The sequence below is a fragment of the Aotus nancymaae genome, unplaced genomic scaffold (assembly GCF_030222135.1).
Source record: "Aotus nancymaae isolate 86718 unplaced genomic scaffold, 86718_ANA_hifiasm-v0.15.2.pri h1tg000058l, whole genome shotgun sequence".
NCBI classification, from domain to species: Eukaryota; Metazoa; Chordata; class Mammalia; order Primates; family Aotidae; genus Aotus; species Aotus nancymaae.
Genome location: NW_026988472.1, coordinates 40,094,907 through 40,114,373, shown reverse-complemented (window position 1 = coordinate 40,114,373; position 19,467 = coordinate 40,094,907). Strand labels below are relative to the sequence as shown.

Sequence of the window (19,467 nt, the reverse complement as noted above, 5' to 3'; positions counted from 1 at the left end):
TTCCATGTGTCCTTGAGAACAATGTATAGTCTGCTTTTGTTGGGTAGAGTATTTAGTAGATATCTGTCAGGTCTAGTTGTGTGTGGTCTCTGAAATCTCTGTTCCTTTAGCTTGTGTTGTTAATGTTTTGACAGAGATTTCCTTGAACACCAGAAGCAATTTTTTTAAAAAAGAAAGAAAAGAAAAAAAAATGTTTGCAGATTGGCTATGTGTTGGAGCACTCCTTCAACTCCTTGGGCCGTTTACAAATCTTAGTCTTTACTTCCCGCTTGCACTGAACCATTGTTCAGTTTCCTTTTCCTTGATTCACTGTTTGTTTGGTTACTATAAACTTTGAGTATTTTCCAGAGTTCTGACAAAGTTGATTCTGACAGAGTTTTTTGTCTTTTTTTTTTTTTTTTTGCTTGATATTTCAATGTTTTTTGTGGAGGAATGGGACCTTAGAGCTGCCTACATGACCATTTTCTCTGATATCACCCCAATACTCTCATTCTCAGGTTAGGACCCTAAAGGGCATACCTAGGAGTAAGAGTGAACCGGAAGACTGACTTTTCAAGGATCAAATCATGTAATTCCTGAGATTGAATTGAGATCATCTTAGATAGCTAATGCTCCTAACCACCTGCCAAGAGCAAATTTAAGTCCTCTCTGGAAGACAATAGGCCTGAGATTAATTGTTCAGTTTTTCTTTTCTTTTTTTTTTTTGAGATGGAGTCTCATTCTGTTGCCCAGGCTGGAGTCCAGTGGCAAGATCTCGGCTCACTGCAACCTCCGCCTCCCGTGTTAAAGCGATTCTCCTGCCTCAGCCTCCTGAGTAGCTGGGACTACAGGCGTGTGCCATCACCCCCAGCTAATTTTTTATATTTTTAGTAGAGATGGGGTTTCACCGTGTTAGCCAGGATGGTCTTGACCTCCTGACCTCGTGGTCCACCCACATTGGCCTCCTAAAGTGCTGGGATTACCGGCATGAGCCACCGAGCCTGGCCTATTTGTTCAGCTTTTCTTTTTTTCTTTTTCTTTCTTTCTTTCTTTTTCTTTCTAAGACAGGGTCACACTCTGTCACCCATGCTGGAGAGTGGTGGCACTATCATAGCTCACTACAGCCTTGATCTTCTGGACTAAAGCAATCCTCCCGCCTCCACCTCTCAAGTAGCTGGGACTATAGGCACATGCCATCATCCCCAGATAATTTTTTATTAGTTTTTGGTAAAGACAAGGTTTCACTGTGTTGCCCAGGCTGGTCTCGAACTCCTGGCCTCAAGTGATCCTCCCACCTTGGCTTCCCAAAGTGCTGGGATTATAGGCATGAGCCACTGCATCTGGCCTCAGTTTTTCATATGTAATTTCCAGTACTCAATACAAATATAACCAAGCACAGGACGTTATAATACACATGAAGGAAAACTGAGGCAAACAACAAACAATGGAAACAGACCTGTAGGGTATTTAGTTAGTGGCATTTTCTGACTCAGAGTTTAAAATAAATATGCTTAATACATTCAGGGAGATAAAAGATGCATCAGTCCAAGGAGCCATAATAGAGAAGATTGATAAATCTGACTTTATAAAAATGAAAAGACTGTTATTAAGGGAAGAATAAAAGGTTCAACACATTGTACAGAGTAAAAAAAAGATTGTGTATATTTTGATTTTTTAAAATTGAGAAAAGATTCATCTAATATAAAAGTGATCGTTTAAATCATTTTAAAGTGTATGAGGCCAGGTGCAGTGGCTCACGCCTGTAATATCAGCATTCTGGGAGGCTGAGGCAGGTGGATCACTTGAGGTCAGGAGTTTGAGACCAGCCTGGCCAACATGGTAAAACCCCATCTCTACTAAAAATACAAAAATTAGCTGAGCGTGGTGGCAGGTGCCTGTAATTCCAGCTGTTAGGGAGACTGAGGCACGAGAATCACTTAAACCTGGGAGACAGAGGTTACAGTGAGCCAAGATCATGCCACTGCACTCCAGCCTGGGTGACAGCGAGATTCTGGTTCCCCCTTCCAAAAAGAGTGTACGATTCAATAGCTTTTAGTATATTAAAAGCGTTGTGCAGGGCGCCACACCTGTAATCCTAGCACTTTGGGAGGCCAAGGCGGGTGGATCATGAGGTCAGAAGGTCGAGACCGTCCTGGCCAACATGGTGAAACCCCGTCTCTACTAAAATACAAAAAGTTAGCTGGGTGTGGTGGCACGTGCCTGTAATCCCAGCTACTCAGGTGGCTGAGGCAGGGGAATCGCTTGAACTTGGGAGGCAGAGATTGCAGTGAGACGAGAACACACCACTGCGCTCCAGCCTGGGCAACAGAACGAGACTCCGTCTCAAAAAAAAAAAAAATGTTGTGCAACCATCACCACTATGTAATTCCAGAACATTTTCATCACCTCCAAACAAAACCCTTTACCCATTAGCAGTCACTCCCATTGGCTCCTTCCCCCAGCCCCTGGCAATCCTAATTTACCTTCTGACTCTATGGATTTGTCTTATATGAACATTTCCCATGAGTGGAATCATACAATATATGTGGCCTTTTGTGCCTAGCTTCTGTTGCTTGGCATGTTTTCAGGGTTCATCCATGGTAGCATGGATCAGTACTTTCTTCCTATGTTTAGCTAAATAATGTTACTTTGTATGGATATAGCACATTGTATTTAAGCGATTACATATTTATACATGCATTTTCATATTCATCTGTGGTTATATTAATTTTTGTATGCTTGCAAATACATAGAATATTTCTGGGAATGATACCCAAGATACTTGTAACAGTGGCTGTTTCTAGGGACAGGGATTAGGGGAATAAGATCTGGGGGAGACGGAAAATGACTTTTCATTATTTTACCCCTTTCTACTATTTAAAATTTTATGTCAACTAAAAAAATGAGTTGTTTCTCCATTTTAAAACGACTTTTTTTTTTTTGAGATAGAGTCTTATTCTGTTGCCCAGGCTGGAGTGCAATGGCATGATCTCAGCTCACTGCAACCACTGCCTCCCGGGTTCAAGTGATTCTCCTGCCTCAGCCTCCTGAGTAGCTGGGACTACAGATGCTCGCCACCATGCCTGGCTAATTTTTGTATTTTTAATAGAGACGGGGTTTCACCATGTTACCCAGGCTGGTCTCAAACTCCTGATCTCAGTGATCTCCCCTCCTTGGCCTTCCAAAGTGCTGGAATTACAGGCGTGAGCCACTGTGCCTGGCCCTGAAACTACTTTTTTAAAAAGAAATATTCTTTAAAGGTAGTATTTTTTTCCAACTTAAAAGAATGTGACTATTTTAAGTGGTTATTTAACCTGAATATATAAATGGAGAAACTGCCATCTGAGTTAACAATCTTGCATATTTAATATTGCAGTTGTAAATATAATTCTGATGCTATGGAAAGACAGCCTTATAGGCAAGGACTAGTATGAACAAAATGATTTTAGTCAATCCAAAGACCCAGAGAAACTATTTTCTTTTTTTTTCTTTTTTATGACTTGGTTCCAGTGAATATTTTCATAATAATTTTTCTGTTGTTGCAATATATTCTCAGTGAATATTTGTTAATTTAGCTTTTTTAAAAACCAAAACTGCCCCTTCCAACAACAGTTACTCTGATTAGTACTACAAACGGACCAGAAAAGCTACAATGACAAGCTAAGGTAACACTGAAGCCAGTGCTGGGAATCAATAGATTACATGTGGTGGGGGTGGTGGCTCACACCTGTAATCCCAACACTCTGGAAGGCTGAAGCAGGAGGATCATTTGAGACCAGGAGTTTAAGACTCGCCTGGGCAACATAGTGAGACCCTGTCTCTTCCCCCCGACAAAAAAGGAAAGAAAATAGATTGAATATGCAAATTTATATGAGCAATTATACAAAAGTATTTTTGCCTGTTTCTTTAAAATGTGACTAAAGGAAAGTTCACTTTCAAATTTTGATTCAAGTTATGGATTAAATGGATTTAGAATGCTTTTGTGGGAAAAGTACTTGGCAATCTATTAGGTTTTGGATAGACAGAAAATACAGGTCTCTCCCTCTACTAATCAATATCCAGGGGCCCTTTTCTTTCCTCCTAATTCTCATATTGTTTCAAATCCTGTTTCCTGTCTCTTCAAAAATGTTATTTAATCATGAAAATTCTCAAAACTTAAATAATATATTTTGGGGTCTGGGATAGAAAATAACTATATTATCTTAATAGCTATAGAAATGGAAATTTCAGGACATCATGAGACAAGATTGGTCCAAAGGGCTCCACCTGCCCTTAATCCCATACTCAAAGTGGTATCTGAGCAATATGTAGATATGACCCCTTTCTCGGCCTTCAGTAATCTAAACCAGTGCTGTCCAATAGAAATACAATGTGAGCCACATGCATAATTTAGAATTTTTTGATAGTCTTATTAAAACAGTTTTAATGTATTTTATTAATTCGGCATATAAAATATTGTCATTTAAATATGTAATTACATTAACAGTGATTAATGAGACATTTTATTTATTTTCTTCATACTAAGGCTTTGAAATCCAGTGTGAATTTTTCATTTGGAGCACATTTCAATTCAGACTAGCTCCAGTTCACATGCTCAAGAGCCCCGTGTGGCTAGTGGCTGCCATGTTGGACAACATAGGTCCAATATGGCAATAGGTCTAAATAGTTTTGACCTATTAAAATATGTTACATTTGTGTGGTAGTCATATCTCTGCTGTATTATATTTTGGAGTATGTATTTAGAATTTTTTTTTTTGAGGCAGAGTCTCACTCTGTTGCCCAGGCTGGAGTCCAGTAGCGCAATCTCGGCTCACTGCGACCTTCACCTCCTGGGTTCAAGTGATTCTCATGCCTCAGCCTCCAGAGTAGCTGGGATTACAGATGTGCACCACCACACCCAGCTAATTTTTTATATTTTTAGTAGAGACAGGGTTTTGCTGCATTGGCCAGGCTGGTCTCGAACTCCTGGCCTCAAGTGATCCGCCCACCTTGGCCTCCCAAAGTGCTGGGATTATAGGCATGAGCCACTGCACCCGGCCATTGGAATATTTTATAACTAAAAAAAAGGGAGAATGACACACTGGATTTAAAAACAGTCCCAGGGAGAAAACAGAGCAAATCTAACAAAACAATGATCTCATAAACACTGTGACTGGAGGAGAGCAATGGGATGAATAGTCATAAATAGGAGACAATCGAAGTGTGTTATCTGCATTTGGAATATGGCTTATACTCAGACTTTTATATAAATGTACTTGCCATTCTGAAAATTCTCGAGGCTGTACACCAAATATTGGGGCCACACCTGGGAGGCCTGACTCAGGAGTTTCTTAGAAGCTGGTGTGGCTGCCTCATGCATCTCCCAGCCCAGCAACACCTAGTTTCTATCCCAGGTGGCAGGATGTCCCAACAAATGCAGACTGTCCCTATTTTTCTATCTCTTTCTCATTCTTCCTCTCCTTTTTCTTTTTCTCTTTTATTATTATGATCAATTTTTTGTCCGGCACGTTTCCTTAGGGCAAGGGCGTGCCTTCCTTCACTTCTCTTGGGCTCTAAGGACTTGGGATGATCATTCATTTATTCAGTTGCACACATCCACTGAGGGCTGATTATGTGGCAGACACTGTTAGAGTGATCTAGTAATTGAGAGATTATCCTGAAATGCAGTGACCTGACACGTGCACGTGTGCTCTACCTTTACAGTTTACTTTACAGTCATGTTTTTCTTCCTTGTTCATTACATCTTTTTCCTCTGCTTCTCCCTCACAGATACTTCATGCCCGTTATGTCCTAGAGGTGCTATTTGAAACCAAGAAACTCCTGAAGCAAATGCCAAATTTCACTCAAGTACAAACTTCTCCATCCAAAGAGGTAACAGTTTGCGGTGAGTTTCAGAGCAGAGTTGTCAAATTAATATTTAGGAGCCTCTTGGTCCTACATCGTTTGCCTAGCTTGAAAACTGTGTAAATTGAACTGTGTTAAGGGAAAAATGTTAATATAGAATTATCTATCATGATAATACTGTTCCCCATCTTGTCTTTGTTTTGCATACCAGCTGGCAGGAATTAATTATGTGAGAAATTAAAGAGCTCATAGCTTTTTATAAAGGCAGACAGCATTTTAATATGGAAAAACCACCCATGGGTGGAATAAGCATTCTTTGCCCTCCGTCTAGCTCTCATTATCTTTGTTCCACGTTGCTTTTTCTAGGTGGGCCTCTGCATACCACTTATGCTGGGAAGAGAAAAGCCCGTGGTGGGGTGGAGATTAAATTCTTCTCTGCCCTTGGCTGCTGTTTTAAATTTTTCCAACTGGTCTCTGCAGCTTTTAGAAGAGTGGGAATGTCCCAGAAATCTGTTTCTTGTTCTTTTAAATAACAAGATTGGAGATTTTGCTATCATATAGGCCAGCCTGGCAGGATATTGCTTCAAGAAACAGTACACATTGAAATTCATCACAGTTGGTGCTCAGCGTGCTTGCAACTGTTTGAGAGTGGGGTGCATGGAAGGAACAGCAATTCCCTTAACTTCTAATTAAGCCTTTAGGTTACAAAACAGTGATTGTTATTTTCCAAATCAATTTTTAGCCTGCATTTCTCTTATTCTGGCAGGTAGAAGTGAATTTGACAATCTAATTAAACTACTTCAATTTCTAGCATCTGATAGTGGTGGCAGGGAGTTGATGTAGCGGTACCTACCTCGTGGCATGCCCTGACTCAGGGTTTTGAAGAGTCTCTAATGGTTCAATTCCAACCTCATCAGGCCATCATGTCTCTGACTAGCAGATGATGCATCTCAGCAGTGGGGGGCTTTTCTTCAAGGCCTCACTTGGCCTTACCTTTTATGGAAAATAGAGACCTTTGGGTTATGAGGCTCAGAAGGCCATGCCAACCTGTGAAGTCTATGAGGCTAGGGCTAGGTTTGCTCTCAGGATATATAGAATAGCCCAAACTGAGATGGGTTCTGCTCCCCTGTGTTTCGTTGGCAGCCCTTACAGACTCATCCTTGCCTAAAAGGATCTGGAAGAAGACACACGTTAATTACAGGGCTGGGCAGTCCTAGAATCCCACAGTGTGAGAACTGAAGGATTCTCTAGTCTATTTCTTGCTCTTATGAGTGAAATTGAACCCCAGAGAGAAAAGTGGCAGGATCAGAATTAAAATCAGGTCTTCCATATCCCAGGTTAGAGGCAGGCCACTTCTGCTATCTGGACTCGCATTATGTACCTGATGGTTCATTTTCTATCATGAGGCAAAGATGAGGGAATGACTTAATTGGACAGCTCCATTAATTAAAGATTTCTACATCTTGGCATTTATTTCTAGTCTTTTTCATGTAGCACCATTGGTAGAGGGAAAAGACAAGGGCAGTGGGTTTTCTTAACATGGGAATATTATTATTTTCCATTTTTAATGGCTCATTGAACTTCAAAACTTTTGTGATTATTTACAATAAAATTTAAAATTGGGACCATAACTTCAAAACCATCTTCTGTTTATGACAGTGTTAGGAAAGGGGGAGAGATTGTGATGAAAACTTACTATTATTTTAATTGTGAGATGCATTTTTTACATGTACATCTAAATATGCCCCATAGTTTTTAGCATGCATGAAATATAAGAGGTTTTTTAGTCTACAGTTATATTATAAATGATAACCAATTCCGCACTCATGATTTTGTTGGCAGTGGAAATATCTTTCTGTCCTTCTTCCCATGATACAAGTTTTTCTTTCACTGTCCAACTAGAAGTTAAAAATATTTTATAGCCTCCACTTTTAGTTGCTGAAACAAGTTCATTTTTTAGCGTGTCAGCTATAATAGTCCTGTATACCCAAGTCTTTGAGAGACAAGTCACCCTGAAGAAAATTAGGAAAATTAAATAAATAAAAAGATATATTAAACTAAGAGTCCTCCCATCTTTATGTCCTTAGATTTAGAGTGAGACCATATGAAAGCAATGAGATTTAAGCATGCAGTGACATTAATATGCTAATAATATTATAGTAATATTTTATAAATAAGTGCTGGTGATATAGAATTTCTATTTTATTATTCTCAGTATATTTGGAGTCTTCTTTTGCATATATTTGGTTAATCTTCATTGTAGGATTTTAAGCAAACTGAGGGAAAAGTATTCCTAAATTAAATTCTATACTAATTAAGTTGGATACAAAGAATAAAAATTTATGAGCAGAACTTTATAAAAGATATTTTACTTAGAAATAGTTTTTCTGTTTTTTTTGAGACAGAGCCCAGGCTGGAGTGCAGTGGTACGATCTCAACTCACTACAACCTGTGCCTCAAAGCAGTTCTCGTGCCTTTGCCTCCTGAGTAGCTGGGAGTACAGGCATGTGCCACCACGCCCAGCTAATTTTTGTATTTTAAGTAGAGATAGGGTCTCACCATGTTGAGCAGGCTGGCCTCAAACTCCTGGCCTCAAGTGATCCGCCTACCTCAGCCTCCCAAAGTACTGAGATTAAAGGCATGAGCCACCGTGCCAGGCCTTATTTTTTAATTAATGGCTTCAGATACTCATATGATTTCCCCTAGATGGCTTTCATTTTTTTGCTATGTCTCATCAAAAAATGTCAACTATCTACTCACAATTTTTAAACTTCAGATGCTACTGCTGGAGTATATTGAAAATATGGCTTTAAAAAGCTATGTACTTAGCCAAGAAATGTATTTATTGAGTGCTTCTTATCCATTGGGTACTATGGTAGGCACTTGGGGATTCAACACTGACTGAAATAGATACTGTTGCTGCTCTCCTAGGGATTACAGTGTGGGCGTATAGAGTAATTGCTAAGAGGCCGAGGGGTTGTTTTTCATTTTTTTTTTTTTTTTGAGACAGGGTCTCACTTTGTCACCCAGGCTGGAGTGTGGTGGCATGATCACAGCTCATGCAGCCTTGACTTCCCAGGGTCAGGCAATCCTCTCACCTCAGTCAGCCTCCTGAGTAGCTAGGATCACAGGTGCCTGCCTCCATACCTGGCTAATTTTTATTTATTTATTTATTTTGAGACAGAGTCTTGCTCTGTCGCCCAGGCTGGAGTGCAGTGGCACAATCTCAGCTCACTGCAACCTCCATCTCCTGGGTTCAAGTGATTCTCGTGCCTCAGCCTCCCGAGTAGCTGGGGTTACAGCCGTGTGCCACCATGCATGGCTAATTTTTGTATTTTAATAGAGACAGGGTTTCGCCATGTTGACCAGCCTGGTCTTGAACTCCTAGACTCAAGCGATTCATCCACCTCGGCCTCCCAAAGTGCTGGATTAACAGGTGTGAGCCATCACACCGGGCCAAGCTTGAGGTTTGAAGTGAGTTAAAGTTGGTTTTGAATTCCAGCTCTGATACTTGGTGGCTGAGTAACTTTGCTTAATTTACTTAACTACTCTGAGCCTCATTTGTAAGATGAGAATGATGAAGATAAAACCCATCTCACAGAGTGGTTATTAGGATTGAACAAGGTGAAGGTCACGTAAAACCCTTAGCACAGTGCTTGGCCCAGAGTAATTGAAGCCCTGTGCAAATTACTGCATATAGAAAACTGACTGCATATAGGAAACTGATCATGATAGCATGCCCCCACTATAGGAGAGGAAGAAAAGAGTGCTATGGAGACAAATTGCCTGTCAAATTAACATTGTCATAGGGTAAAAACCCAATGCCCTGAGAACACTTGGAGTGGATCAGCAGTATTTCACTTTTATAAGTCTGTAACAAAACAGGCATTGCATCTTGTTTTCTACTGAATACTGATTTTTCATTTGCACTGCAGGTGATTTGCATGGGAAACTGGATGATCTTTTTTTGATCTTCTACAAGGTAAATGATTTTGCTAAATATTAGCATTTTTCTTGGGGGAGGGCAGTCTTAGAGCAGATAGCAAGATTAGTTTTACTAGAGATATGTACAAATGCAGATGTGATGTAACTGTTTTTAACCAGGAAACTCAAAGATTGGTAGAGCCATATCTTTTTTTTTAACATATATCTCATAAATTTCAAAAAAATTTTAATTTGGGTCTTCATTCTACATTATCATTGTCTATATATCCATTAGGATTAGTGCCTGATTGTATTTATTGTCTTTACTACATCATAAATGTCTAGATGATACAGGATGGGGAGGGAAGTAGTCTGTTTTATTTTATTCAGGAATGAGCATGTCACATACCAGTCTTCTCTTCCAATGCACACTAATTATGCATGAGTGGAGTTGCCTATAATAAGGAATAGTTCCAGCATGCTCTCTTTCCTCCCCTGATTCACCATCCATGGGCTCAGTTGCTCTTCCAATGCTGTGCCTTCTCTTCATTTATTGCATTTGGCTTGTGAGAGCCAGCACAGAGGGCACGAAACAGCTTGGCTGGCATGGAGTTTCTCTGCATCTCTTTGGATTTTTTTTTTCTCTCTGAGCCGAGAGTTGCAGCCTGAATGTTTGCTTTGGGGACGACTAACTGCATGTAGAAAACTGATCCTGAGGTCCCTGCCCTCACAGTGGTACCCCTTTACATTGGTCTTCTGAATGTCTGTTTTTGATTAATGCATTTATTGTTCACCTACCCCTGTCATCCCCACAACTACCATGTCAAATAATTGGGCATAGCATAGGTGTCTCAGATGGGTTGAAAGAAAATATATTCTGATTTTTAATGTTACCAGAAAGGGGTCCCAATCCAGACCCCAAGAGAGGGTTCTTGGATCTCATGCAAGAAAGAAGTCAGGGCGAATCCATAGAGTAAAGTGAAAGCAAGTTTATTAAGAAAGTAAAGGAATAAAAGAGTGTTTACTCCATAGACAGAGCAGCCCTGAGGGCCGCTGTTGCCCATTTTTATGGTTATTTCTTGGTGATGTGCTAAACAAGGGGTGGATTATTCATGCCTCCCCTTTTTAGACCATATAAGGTAACTTCCTGAGATGCCATGGCATTTGTAAACTGTCATGTGCTGGTGGAAATGTAGCAGTGAGGATGACCAGAGGTCACTCCTGTCGCCATCTTGGTTTTAGTGGGTTTTAGCTGGCTTCTTTACTGAAACTGTTTTATTAGGTTGGTGCAAAAGTAATTGCGGTTTTTGCTATTACTTTTAATGCTCTGGTTCAAATGCCTCTAACATTATTGTTACCAGACCAAACTGAGGCTGGGGCTGCTATTTCTTGTGGCCCAATAACGAGATGCAGATGAACTGGGGAAGAAGAGAGTTTTTATTTCTGCAAATGGCTACAGGGAGAAGGCCTGGAAATTGTCACCAGGCCAACTCAAAATGACAAAGTTTTCCAGAGCTTATATATCTTCTAAGCTATATGTCTATGTGTAAGTGGGCATTCATCTAAAGACATAAGTGATTGACTTCTATTAATCTATAAGCAAGTTCTGAGTCCTGAAGGCCTTCCTCTGGAGCCTCAGTAAATTTACTTAATCTAAATGGGTCCAGGTGCTGAGGTGATTGCCCTTATCTTGTCTCCTGCTAAATCACGGAGGTTTGTTAGGGGGGTTCCTTCAGACCCCCAGTAAACTTGTTTGTGGAGGTCTGCAGAGTTTCTTCAGACCCCCAGTAAAACTTGTTTAATCCTAAATGGGTCCTGTTAAGAATTCCTTCATTATCTTGCCATGCTTTAAGGCCTAGGAAAGGCCTAGGCAAAACTCTTAGTTGGCCTTTGTTACATTCCAGCCTTTGTATAGGGGACTGGCTCTTTCAGCTTTTACTATTTAACTTAACCACTCACTCAGTACTGAAACAGTTGTAATGGAGGCCTGCGTTAGTGAGGCCTGGCCTGCCACATTATGATGACCAACCAGTTCCATCCTTTGAGGCTGTAAGAGCTTGAGTGAGCCATACAGCCTCCATGAACTGCAATTTTTTTTTCAATTGCAATATTATCTTGAACTTCCACCCTATAAGAGGTTGTCTTGTGGATAACATCAGCATCCCAAAGCATTTTTAAAATAATAAATCAGAATAGAAATATAAGGTTTTCAATTCATGCGTTAGACTAGCAGCTTGGAAGGGAAGGGGACAGGGCAAACCAGGAGTGGGTGGAACCAGCCCCGAGGAAGAGGTTGCACTGAGACTGCAGTGGGCCCAAGCCAGGACATAGAGTGTGACTGCCAGAGAGTGAAGTCCGGGGAAGTAGGAGGTGTCCTGGGTAGCAGGTTGGTGTAGGAAGTCCAGGCAAAGGTTTGCTGGCAGGGAGCCGATGGGGCTGGTGAAAGAGCAATTCTGGACATCAGCCACAGAATCCAAGCTGGATAGGGAAGAAAGAGAAGCCAGGAGGGGCCAGTCAACTGGGAGAAGCAGGAGGATAGTAGGACTGGAATGCTGGCTGACTGAGTCAGGGAGCAGGCTGACTGCACTGAGGGCCTTAGGAGGTGGAATGGTGGGAACGGCAGCGGGAGCAGCCCTGGGGGAAGGGAAGCCCTGGGATGGAGCCTAGAAAGTGGATGGCCCAAACGAACAAAAGAGAATCATGGCGATGGGGTGGACAAGGACCTGGAAAGCAGGTGTGTTCAACAGTCGGTGGCGCCACCTGGACCCAGATGAGGAGCAGGGAAAGGAAGCCTATTCAGAGGTCATGGGCCTGAAAGTAGGGTGATGGGGTGTTGCTCTGTGAGCAGCCCTGCGGGCAAGCAGAGCCTCCCCTGCTCCTAGGCCTGAGGTGTGCGTCCTGGGGAGGTGCAGGTCCTTTGCTTCAGAAGGACATGAGTCTGGAGTCCCTCCGAGCTCTGGAGGGAGCCCAGGCCTATGGAGGAGAGTAGGCTTTCTGAGTAAATTCAAGGCAGAAGGGGCTTCATTGACCAGGAGATGAGGATTCTACTGGCCCCACTGGAGTGCCGTGGGAAAGGGGGAAGGATGGATGGGGGAATGGAAGGACGGGGGATGGGATTTATTTAACTTGGGATGGAGCTCCACACCATATGTTCAGAAGTTCGGTCCTGCTATTGTTGACAATTACAGTGTGAGGAAGGAGGAGGGGGTGGGGTATGTGGAGAACAACAACAAACCTGGGCGTTCTTTCTCTAGAGGCTTGGGAAATACATAAAAGGGAAAATAGTTGAGTAAATTAAATTGGGAACATAGTCACTAAATTCCAAGGCATTAGAAAAGAAAATTTCTTTATTTCGTGTGAAGGTGCGATCAGGATAAGACTCTGGAGTAGACAGATGAGAAAAGAGATTTCTAACATGTTTCTTTAATTCTGTCTGCAAAACTATATGGAACATAGAAAACTGGAAGGTGCCAATGTAAAGACTGAACAGGAGGAGGTGGGTGGTAAGAAGTACTATAAAAGGAACTAAAGGTGAAAATATAGCATTCAAATGCAAGCAAGATATATTTGGAGAGCTAACCAATGACAGTGCTCAGGAAATGGAGATTGCTAACCCAGTGATGAAAGACTAGGGCACTATTATATTTGGGATGGATTTGGGTCGAGAGGCGAGGGGGATGTCTGGAAAACAGACATGTGCAAGAGCCATGGATTAGAATTCTGGCAGGCATGACTGAGAAGAAGGTAAAATGCATCCTCGACATAGAATGAACCACGTACACCAGAATCTCGAAATTGCTTGGTTTAAGGGGGAAACTGAGGGAAAAGCCATTGATGACAGCAAGTTTCCACTTTAAGAAACTGAAAAGAGATCTAAGGTACAACATGAGGACTATAGGTGATAAAATTGTACCATATATGGATTCATGCCAAATGAGTAGATTTTAGCTAATGCTGCCACAAAGGACAAAAGTAGGTAACTATGTCAGATGATGGATATGTTAGTTTGCGTCACTATAGTAACCTTTTTACTATCTGTATGTATTCTGTAACGTCATGATATATTACACCTTAAATGTACATGGTAAAATTTATTTTTTAAAAAAGAAGAAAGTAGCAACAATGATAAAGCAATGGGGAAAACAGCTGATCAACAATATCATTCGTATTTTCAACAGTGGTACAGCAAAAAACCCGGAAACTATATTATTATTTTAAAGGAATTTGTAATGAGTGAATAAATACATTGCTTTCATTTATTTAAAAAAAGAAAAAAAAAGGCCGAGTGTGGTAGCTCACGCCTGTCATCCCAGCACTTTAGGAGGCCGAGGTGGATGGATCACTTGAGGTCAGGAGTTAGAGACCAGTCTGGCCAACATGATGAAACCCCATCTCTACTAAAAATACAAAGTTTGGCCAGGTGTGGTGGCATGTGCCTGTAGTCCCAGCTACACAGGAGGCTGAGGCAGGAGAATCGCTTGAACCCGGAAGGTGGAGGTTGCACTTTGGCCTGAGGGACAAGAGCAAAGCTCCATCTCAAAAAAAGAAATAAAAAAGGAAAAAGAAACTGGAAAGATAGTGTAGTTAGTGGTGTCTGAGAAGGGAGAATGACATGGGGAGCTTGGGGTGATAGTGCTTGGTCACTTATCTTATAGCAAAAGAATGTCCTAAGTTAAAAGCAGGAAAATGAAAGGGCAGGACACAGAGGTATCTGGGAAGCCTTGGCCATCTGATGATCTCTGACTTGCCAAAGTCAGCATTTTCCCCTTTTCTGTCTCATTTATTTTTGTCTGCAGTTTAAGTGCAGAATGACAATAGATTGCATGAATGAACTGCAACCTAAAAGCATGAATACAAACTGTTCTGGAAACAGTGTTTCTATATAAATAAAATGACAGTGATACCCCACTTATCCCGATGTCAAACTTCTGTCTACTTTACTTATCTTCACTTATCACTTATATGTCCCAAACCCAGAAATAAGTAAAAAGGGTCTCTGAGCACTTGAAATTGTTGTCAGGAATCCAGTGAACCCTACTCACAGGACAGGCCTTAGACCCCTAACTCAAAGACCCATAAACCTTCTTTTCAGTAAAACCTTCTCTCACACAAGGTTCACGTGAGCTTGCCTGTCTGGCTACCCATTCCACAGCAGATTAGGGAGTGGGAGGGGAAGAGGCAAAAGTTAGAGATAATGACAGCAATGAAAATGAAAAGTTCTGACTGGACACAGTGGCTCACGCCTGTAATCCCAACACTTTGGGAGGCTGAGGCAGGTATTCCTGAGGTCAGGAGTTCGAGAGCAGCCTGGCCAACATGGTGGAACCCTGTTCTCTACTAAATACAAAAAAATTAGCTGGGCGTGGTAGTGCATGCTCGTAATCCCAGCTATTGGGAGGCTGAGGCAGGAGAATCACTTGAACCCAGGAGGCAGAGGTTGCAGTGAGTCAAGATTGTGCCATTGCACTCCAGCCTGGGCAACAAGAGCAAAACTCTGTCTCAAAAAAAAAAAAAATTAAAAGACAGAACTATAAAAATGAGATAAAAAATGAAATAGTAATTCTCAGCTATGTGGAGCTGTGGAGTGTAGGGAAGAGAGTTCTTGCCTTCTCAGAAGTGCCTGAGGGGATGTTTAGACCCATGAGCCTGCAAGGTCAAGAGCGTTTCAAGTTATATGGTGTATACTTTTAAGAAGTAAAGGGAACAAATGGCACATTTTTAAAACTCCCAACAAAATGGTTAAAGTAATGTTAAAAGGCATTTCAGCTTTCAAAGGAATAAGCTTCAGTGATCTGGAAAATCCATTTAAGCAATGCTTACAGTACAAATGAGGATATTGGGTCTTAGGCATAGTAGGATGAGAGAGCATGAAAAAAGAGGAAGTTTAGTTAAGAGAAGAGTAATGGGCCAGAAAAATAGATAAGGAAGAAAGGAAGAACATCTCAGAGGAGGAGAGCGGTGGTGGGGGGGTGGATTTCTCTTGGTGGCAGACACATGAAGGTTGCCTGCTCAGATTAAAGGAGGTGCATAACTATGACCTAAGCAATGACTTGATTGCTTCAAGAAATGGTAGAATTTCTGTGATGGTCTTTGTTTCTCACTGTAATACTTTGTACTAATCAATTCATCAACAACTGATTGAATCCCGGATACATGTCATACCTGACTCTGGCTCATTGGCAGAAGCCACAATTGAGTCACATCAGTGTAACCTCAGGCTCCCAATCTTTTGTTTAGGAGTGGCTAGTGGCCGTGCTTTCACTTCTCTCTATTTCATTATTGTTTCTAAGAGCAATAGATCTTGAATTGTGGAGAATAGTTTGGCAAACTACATCCTGTTGGAGATTTTTGGAGCTTTAAGTGACCAAAGTTTATGTTATACTATGACTAACTGATTCTCTCCATCACCCAAAAGAGAAAGCATGAAAACCTTAGGCTTTGAATTAAGACAAAATTTAATTCATCTCTATTGGTGGTTTGCTAGACACTTTCTTCCTCATCAGTTCTTTTATACAGCATAGCGTGAATAGGCTGTAAGACTGGAGCTGGCCCAAAGCCAACCAAGGGCACAGCCTGAAGAATGTTCTAATGTAGGGTCACTGAGAGGTGTCACCATATTACTCTTTTTATCCAAGTGGTTGAATTGGTTCAAGACTTCTATCATTATAACTCACCATATGCAAAAGTGAATCTGTCTACTAATGTATTCAGTAAACTTTTATCCTGGTCCCTATAGTGTTCAAGGTATCATATGAAAACTATAGGAATATACAAAGATGAATACAAAGCTGATTTCACATATACTTATGAAACACCTGTTGTGAATGAGGCACTCCACTAAAAGTTGGCAATACAGTATGACTAAAACACAGTTGTTGGCCTCAAAGACATCATGGTTTAGTGGGGAAGGTTGGCCGATAAAAAGACAAGGTGGTTCAGGGTTGGACATGGTATGATTGGGATCAGCATGGAGTTCCAAGAGAACCCACTGGCAGAGCACCTAACCTTATGGAAGACTTCCTGGAAGAGATGACATTTCTGACGATCCCTTCAAAGAATTTTAGTAATTTAGTAAGTGCCTAAATCGTGAAGGGAAGTTTTAGAGGATCATGAAAAATTTTATTCTCACATACTTTTTATGGTGCCCTGCAATAAATGACGGAATTTATAGCAATTATTCTTCTTTATTGATTGTTTTGAGATTTTGGTTTCTTTAATATTTGGTTGTCCTTAAAAATTGTATCAGCTAGCACCTTAATAATAAGGGAAACATTTTCAGCTCAGAATCGCATCTGGATTTGAAAAGGACTCTTCCCCTGACCCCCACACCATGCTGTTAACCACAACAGACCTTTGCTAAAAGGGCATCTCAACTTTACATGGCTTCAAATATAATTTTATCATCAAGTGAAGCAATTTACATATCATTACTTAGGTCATATTTTTAGACTTTATTTTCTGGAAAGGTTAATTTTAATCAGCCACTTGTGCTTAATTAGAGTGACCAACTTGAAATACTTCATTCGGAGCCTCAGCCTTGGTAAAATTACAAGACATTTTCACCTTATTGACTAGAAAACTTGAAATTTTAGATCAAGTATCACCAAATTAGTTTGTTAAATTGATGCCGTGAGTGGCGACCTCTTGTCGCTGAAAAAGAGATGCATGTGAACCGAGAGACGCTAATTAACTCTTAACCCTGTGGGTACCATCCTGAGGCTATCCAGTGGAAGACCTGCCGCCTTGCTTTCCTTTCTGTCTTCCCCACCATTCTCCACCCACTCCACCCATAATTTTCCAGCTGTGAAGGTAGTCAAACATTTTCTTTATTTTCTATCACTGAAATGCTTCATACTGCCACAGTGGCCAATTGTTTTCCTTTTGAGGTGAAGATAATGTGTTACAATCAGAACAGACCCCTGAAATTGCAGAAGAAAAAAATTAAAGTAACATGGAGTTGAGAACCAGAGCTTATTGTTTGACGTACCTTCGGGAAACATCCAAATTCATTGGGATAACTTCCAGATGTCTGTTTTAAAATACTTCCGTAGGAAATAGGTGAGACTGCAGGGAAACATCTGGTTTTTGTCTCTGTTTAAGTTAATTAATTATGGTCTGCTATTTTTGCCCCCTGCAAGTCATCTGACTGCAGTTCAGAGTTGTAGCTACTCTGAGTTTTCTGTATTTGTCAACTTACTCACCATGTCTTAGATGGTTTCTTGCCTATCAGCTGCAGAATGAGCCAGAGGGTTTAGTTTACTGGAACTGGGTGAAGCATTGTTTATGCCATGAGGTTTCATTTTGCTTCTTTGAAGGAAACCCAGAGAAATGTCAGTAGCCAGAAGCCGAAATATCCTAGACACTCATGTCCCAGGAGACTAGTTCCTCATCATCCTGTGTGCTTTTTAGTTCCCTTATAATTCTGAGACTAAAGTGGATTCAAACCCAAACTATATAAAGTAATATTAACTAATCCTGGAACAACAAGGCAGATCTTACACATCCAAATAAGTCTGGCCCTCTTTGATGCGGTTGTCTTGAGGTGCTTAACACTGAAAGGAGTGCAGTATACATTCAGGACTCCTTTTAGAATCACTTTCAGAGATGATGACATATTTTGTTGAATGAACTTTATTATCACAAGTCTTAATCTCTTGAAGACGTGTGAGATTCTTGAAGAAAATCTTGAAGAAGATTTTCTGAAAAGGTTAAAACTTGTTGAGTGTCAAGTATGCTACATAAGGTGGATGGACTAATTGACCATTAATATTTTGGGCTTAAAATGAGGTTTAACTGCTGGATGCGGTGGCTCACGCCTGTAATCCTACCACTTTGGGAGGTTGAGGTGGGCAGATCACAAGGTCAGGAAATCACGAACATCCTGGCTAACACGGTGAAACCCCGTCTTTTCTAAAAATACAAAAATGAGGTTTAACTGAAGAAATTCATTACTCTTTGCTCATAGTAGAGGTGAAATAAGACATCACAGAGGTAGCAAACAATTTACCTACAACAAATTCGGGTTTAATTGAAGATAAGAAGTTTTAATACAAGAAAATCTGTCATCGCAATGGAAAATGTGTTTACCATTCAAACATAATAAATATAACTTTAGACTATTGGATGCTTTCCTCAGATTTTGAAATTAGGATTATACTGGTTTCATAAAATGAGTTGGAGAAATTTTTATCTTTTTCTATTATTTGGAATACTTTGAATCCCTGGGTTGCAAACTCAGACTTGGCTATACATTGCAATCACCCAGGTGATTCTAATGTGCAGCCAAAGTTGAGAATCATGGGTTTAAGTAACATTAAAACTATTTGCTTGTGAAAATTGAAATAGAGTTCTGCTAGAAAGCCACATGGGGCCAGTACACTGTTCACGTTTTCATCTTCTTTTGAATCAGTTTCAAGGAAATCATAAAATTGGTTCAAAGAAAGAATAAAGTTTGAGTTTATATAAACCAAACTTTCCTTTTTGTTTTCTATTTCCTTAGTTTCAGCTCTTCTCTTTACTTGATGGGTTTTATTGTTCTTTTTCTAATTTTTTAAAGATGAATACCATCTTTCATGAACGTCTTTAATAATGAAGGCATTTAAAGCTACACATCTTTTCTGATTTTAGTTTTACATAAGCCTTCTATTGCACTGGTAATTTTGCTTTTAATTTTCTCTTTGATACAATGCTTATTAAGATGATAATTTTTAATTTCCAAGA

General features: G+C 40.5%; 1 protein-coding gene across 1 annotated transcript in view; it reads left to right on the top strand.

Moving 5' to 3' along the window:
* Window positions 1–19,467, top strand: part of PPEF1 (protein phosphatase with EF-hand domain 1) — a 122,771-nt gene that overhangs the window by 38,642 nt on the left and 64,662 nt on the right. The window contains exons 5-6 of the mRNA XM_012434210.2: window positions 5,749–5,863; window positions 9,759–9,805. Of these exons, the coding sequence (XP_012289633.1) occupies window positions 5,749–5,863; window positions 9,759–9,805 (162 nt within the window). The remainder of the gene's footprint in view (window positions 1–5,748; window positions 5,864–9,758; window positions 9,806–19,467) is intronic.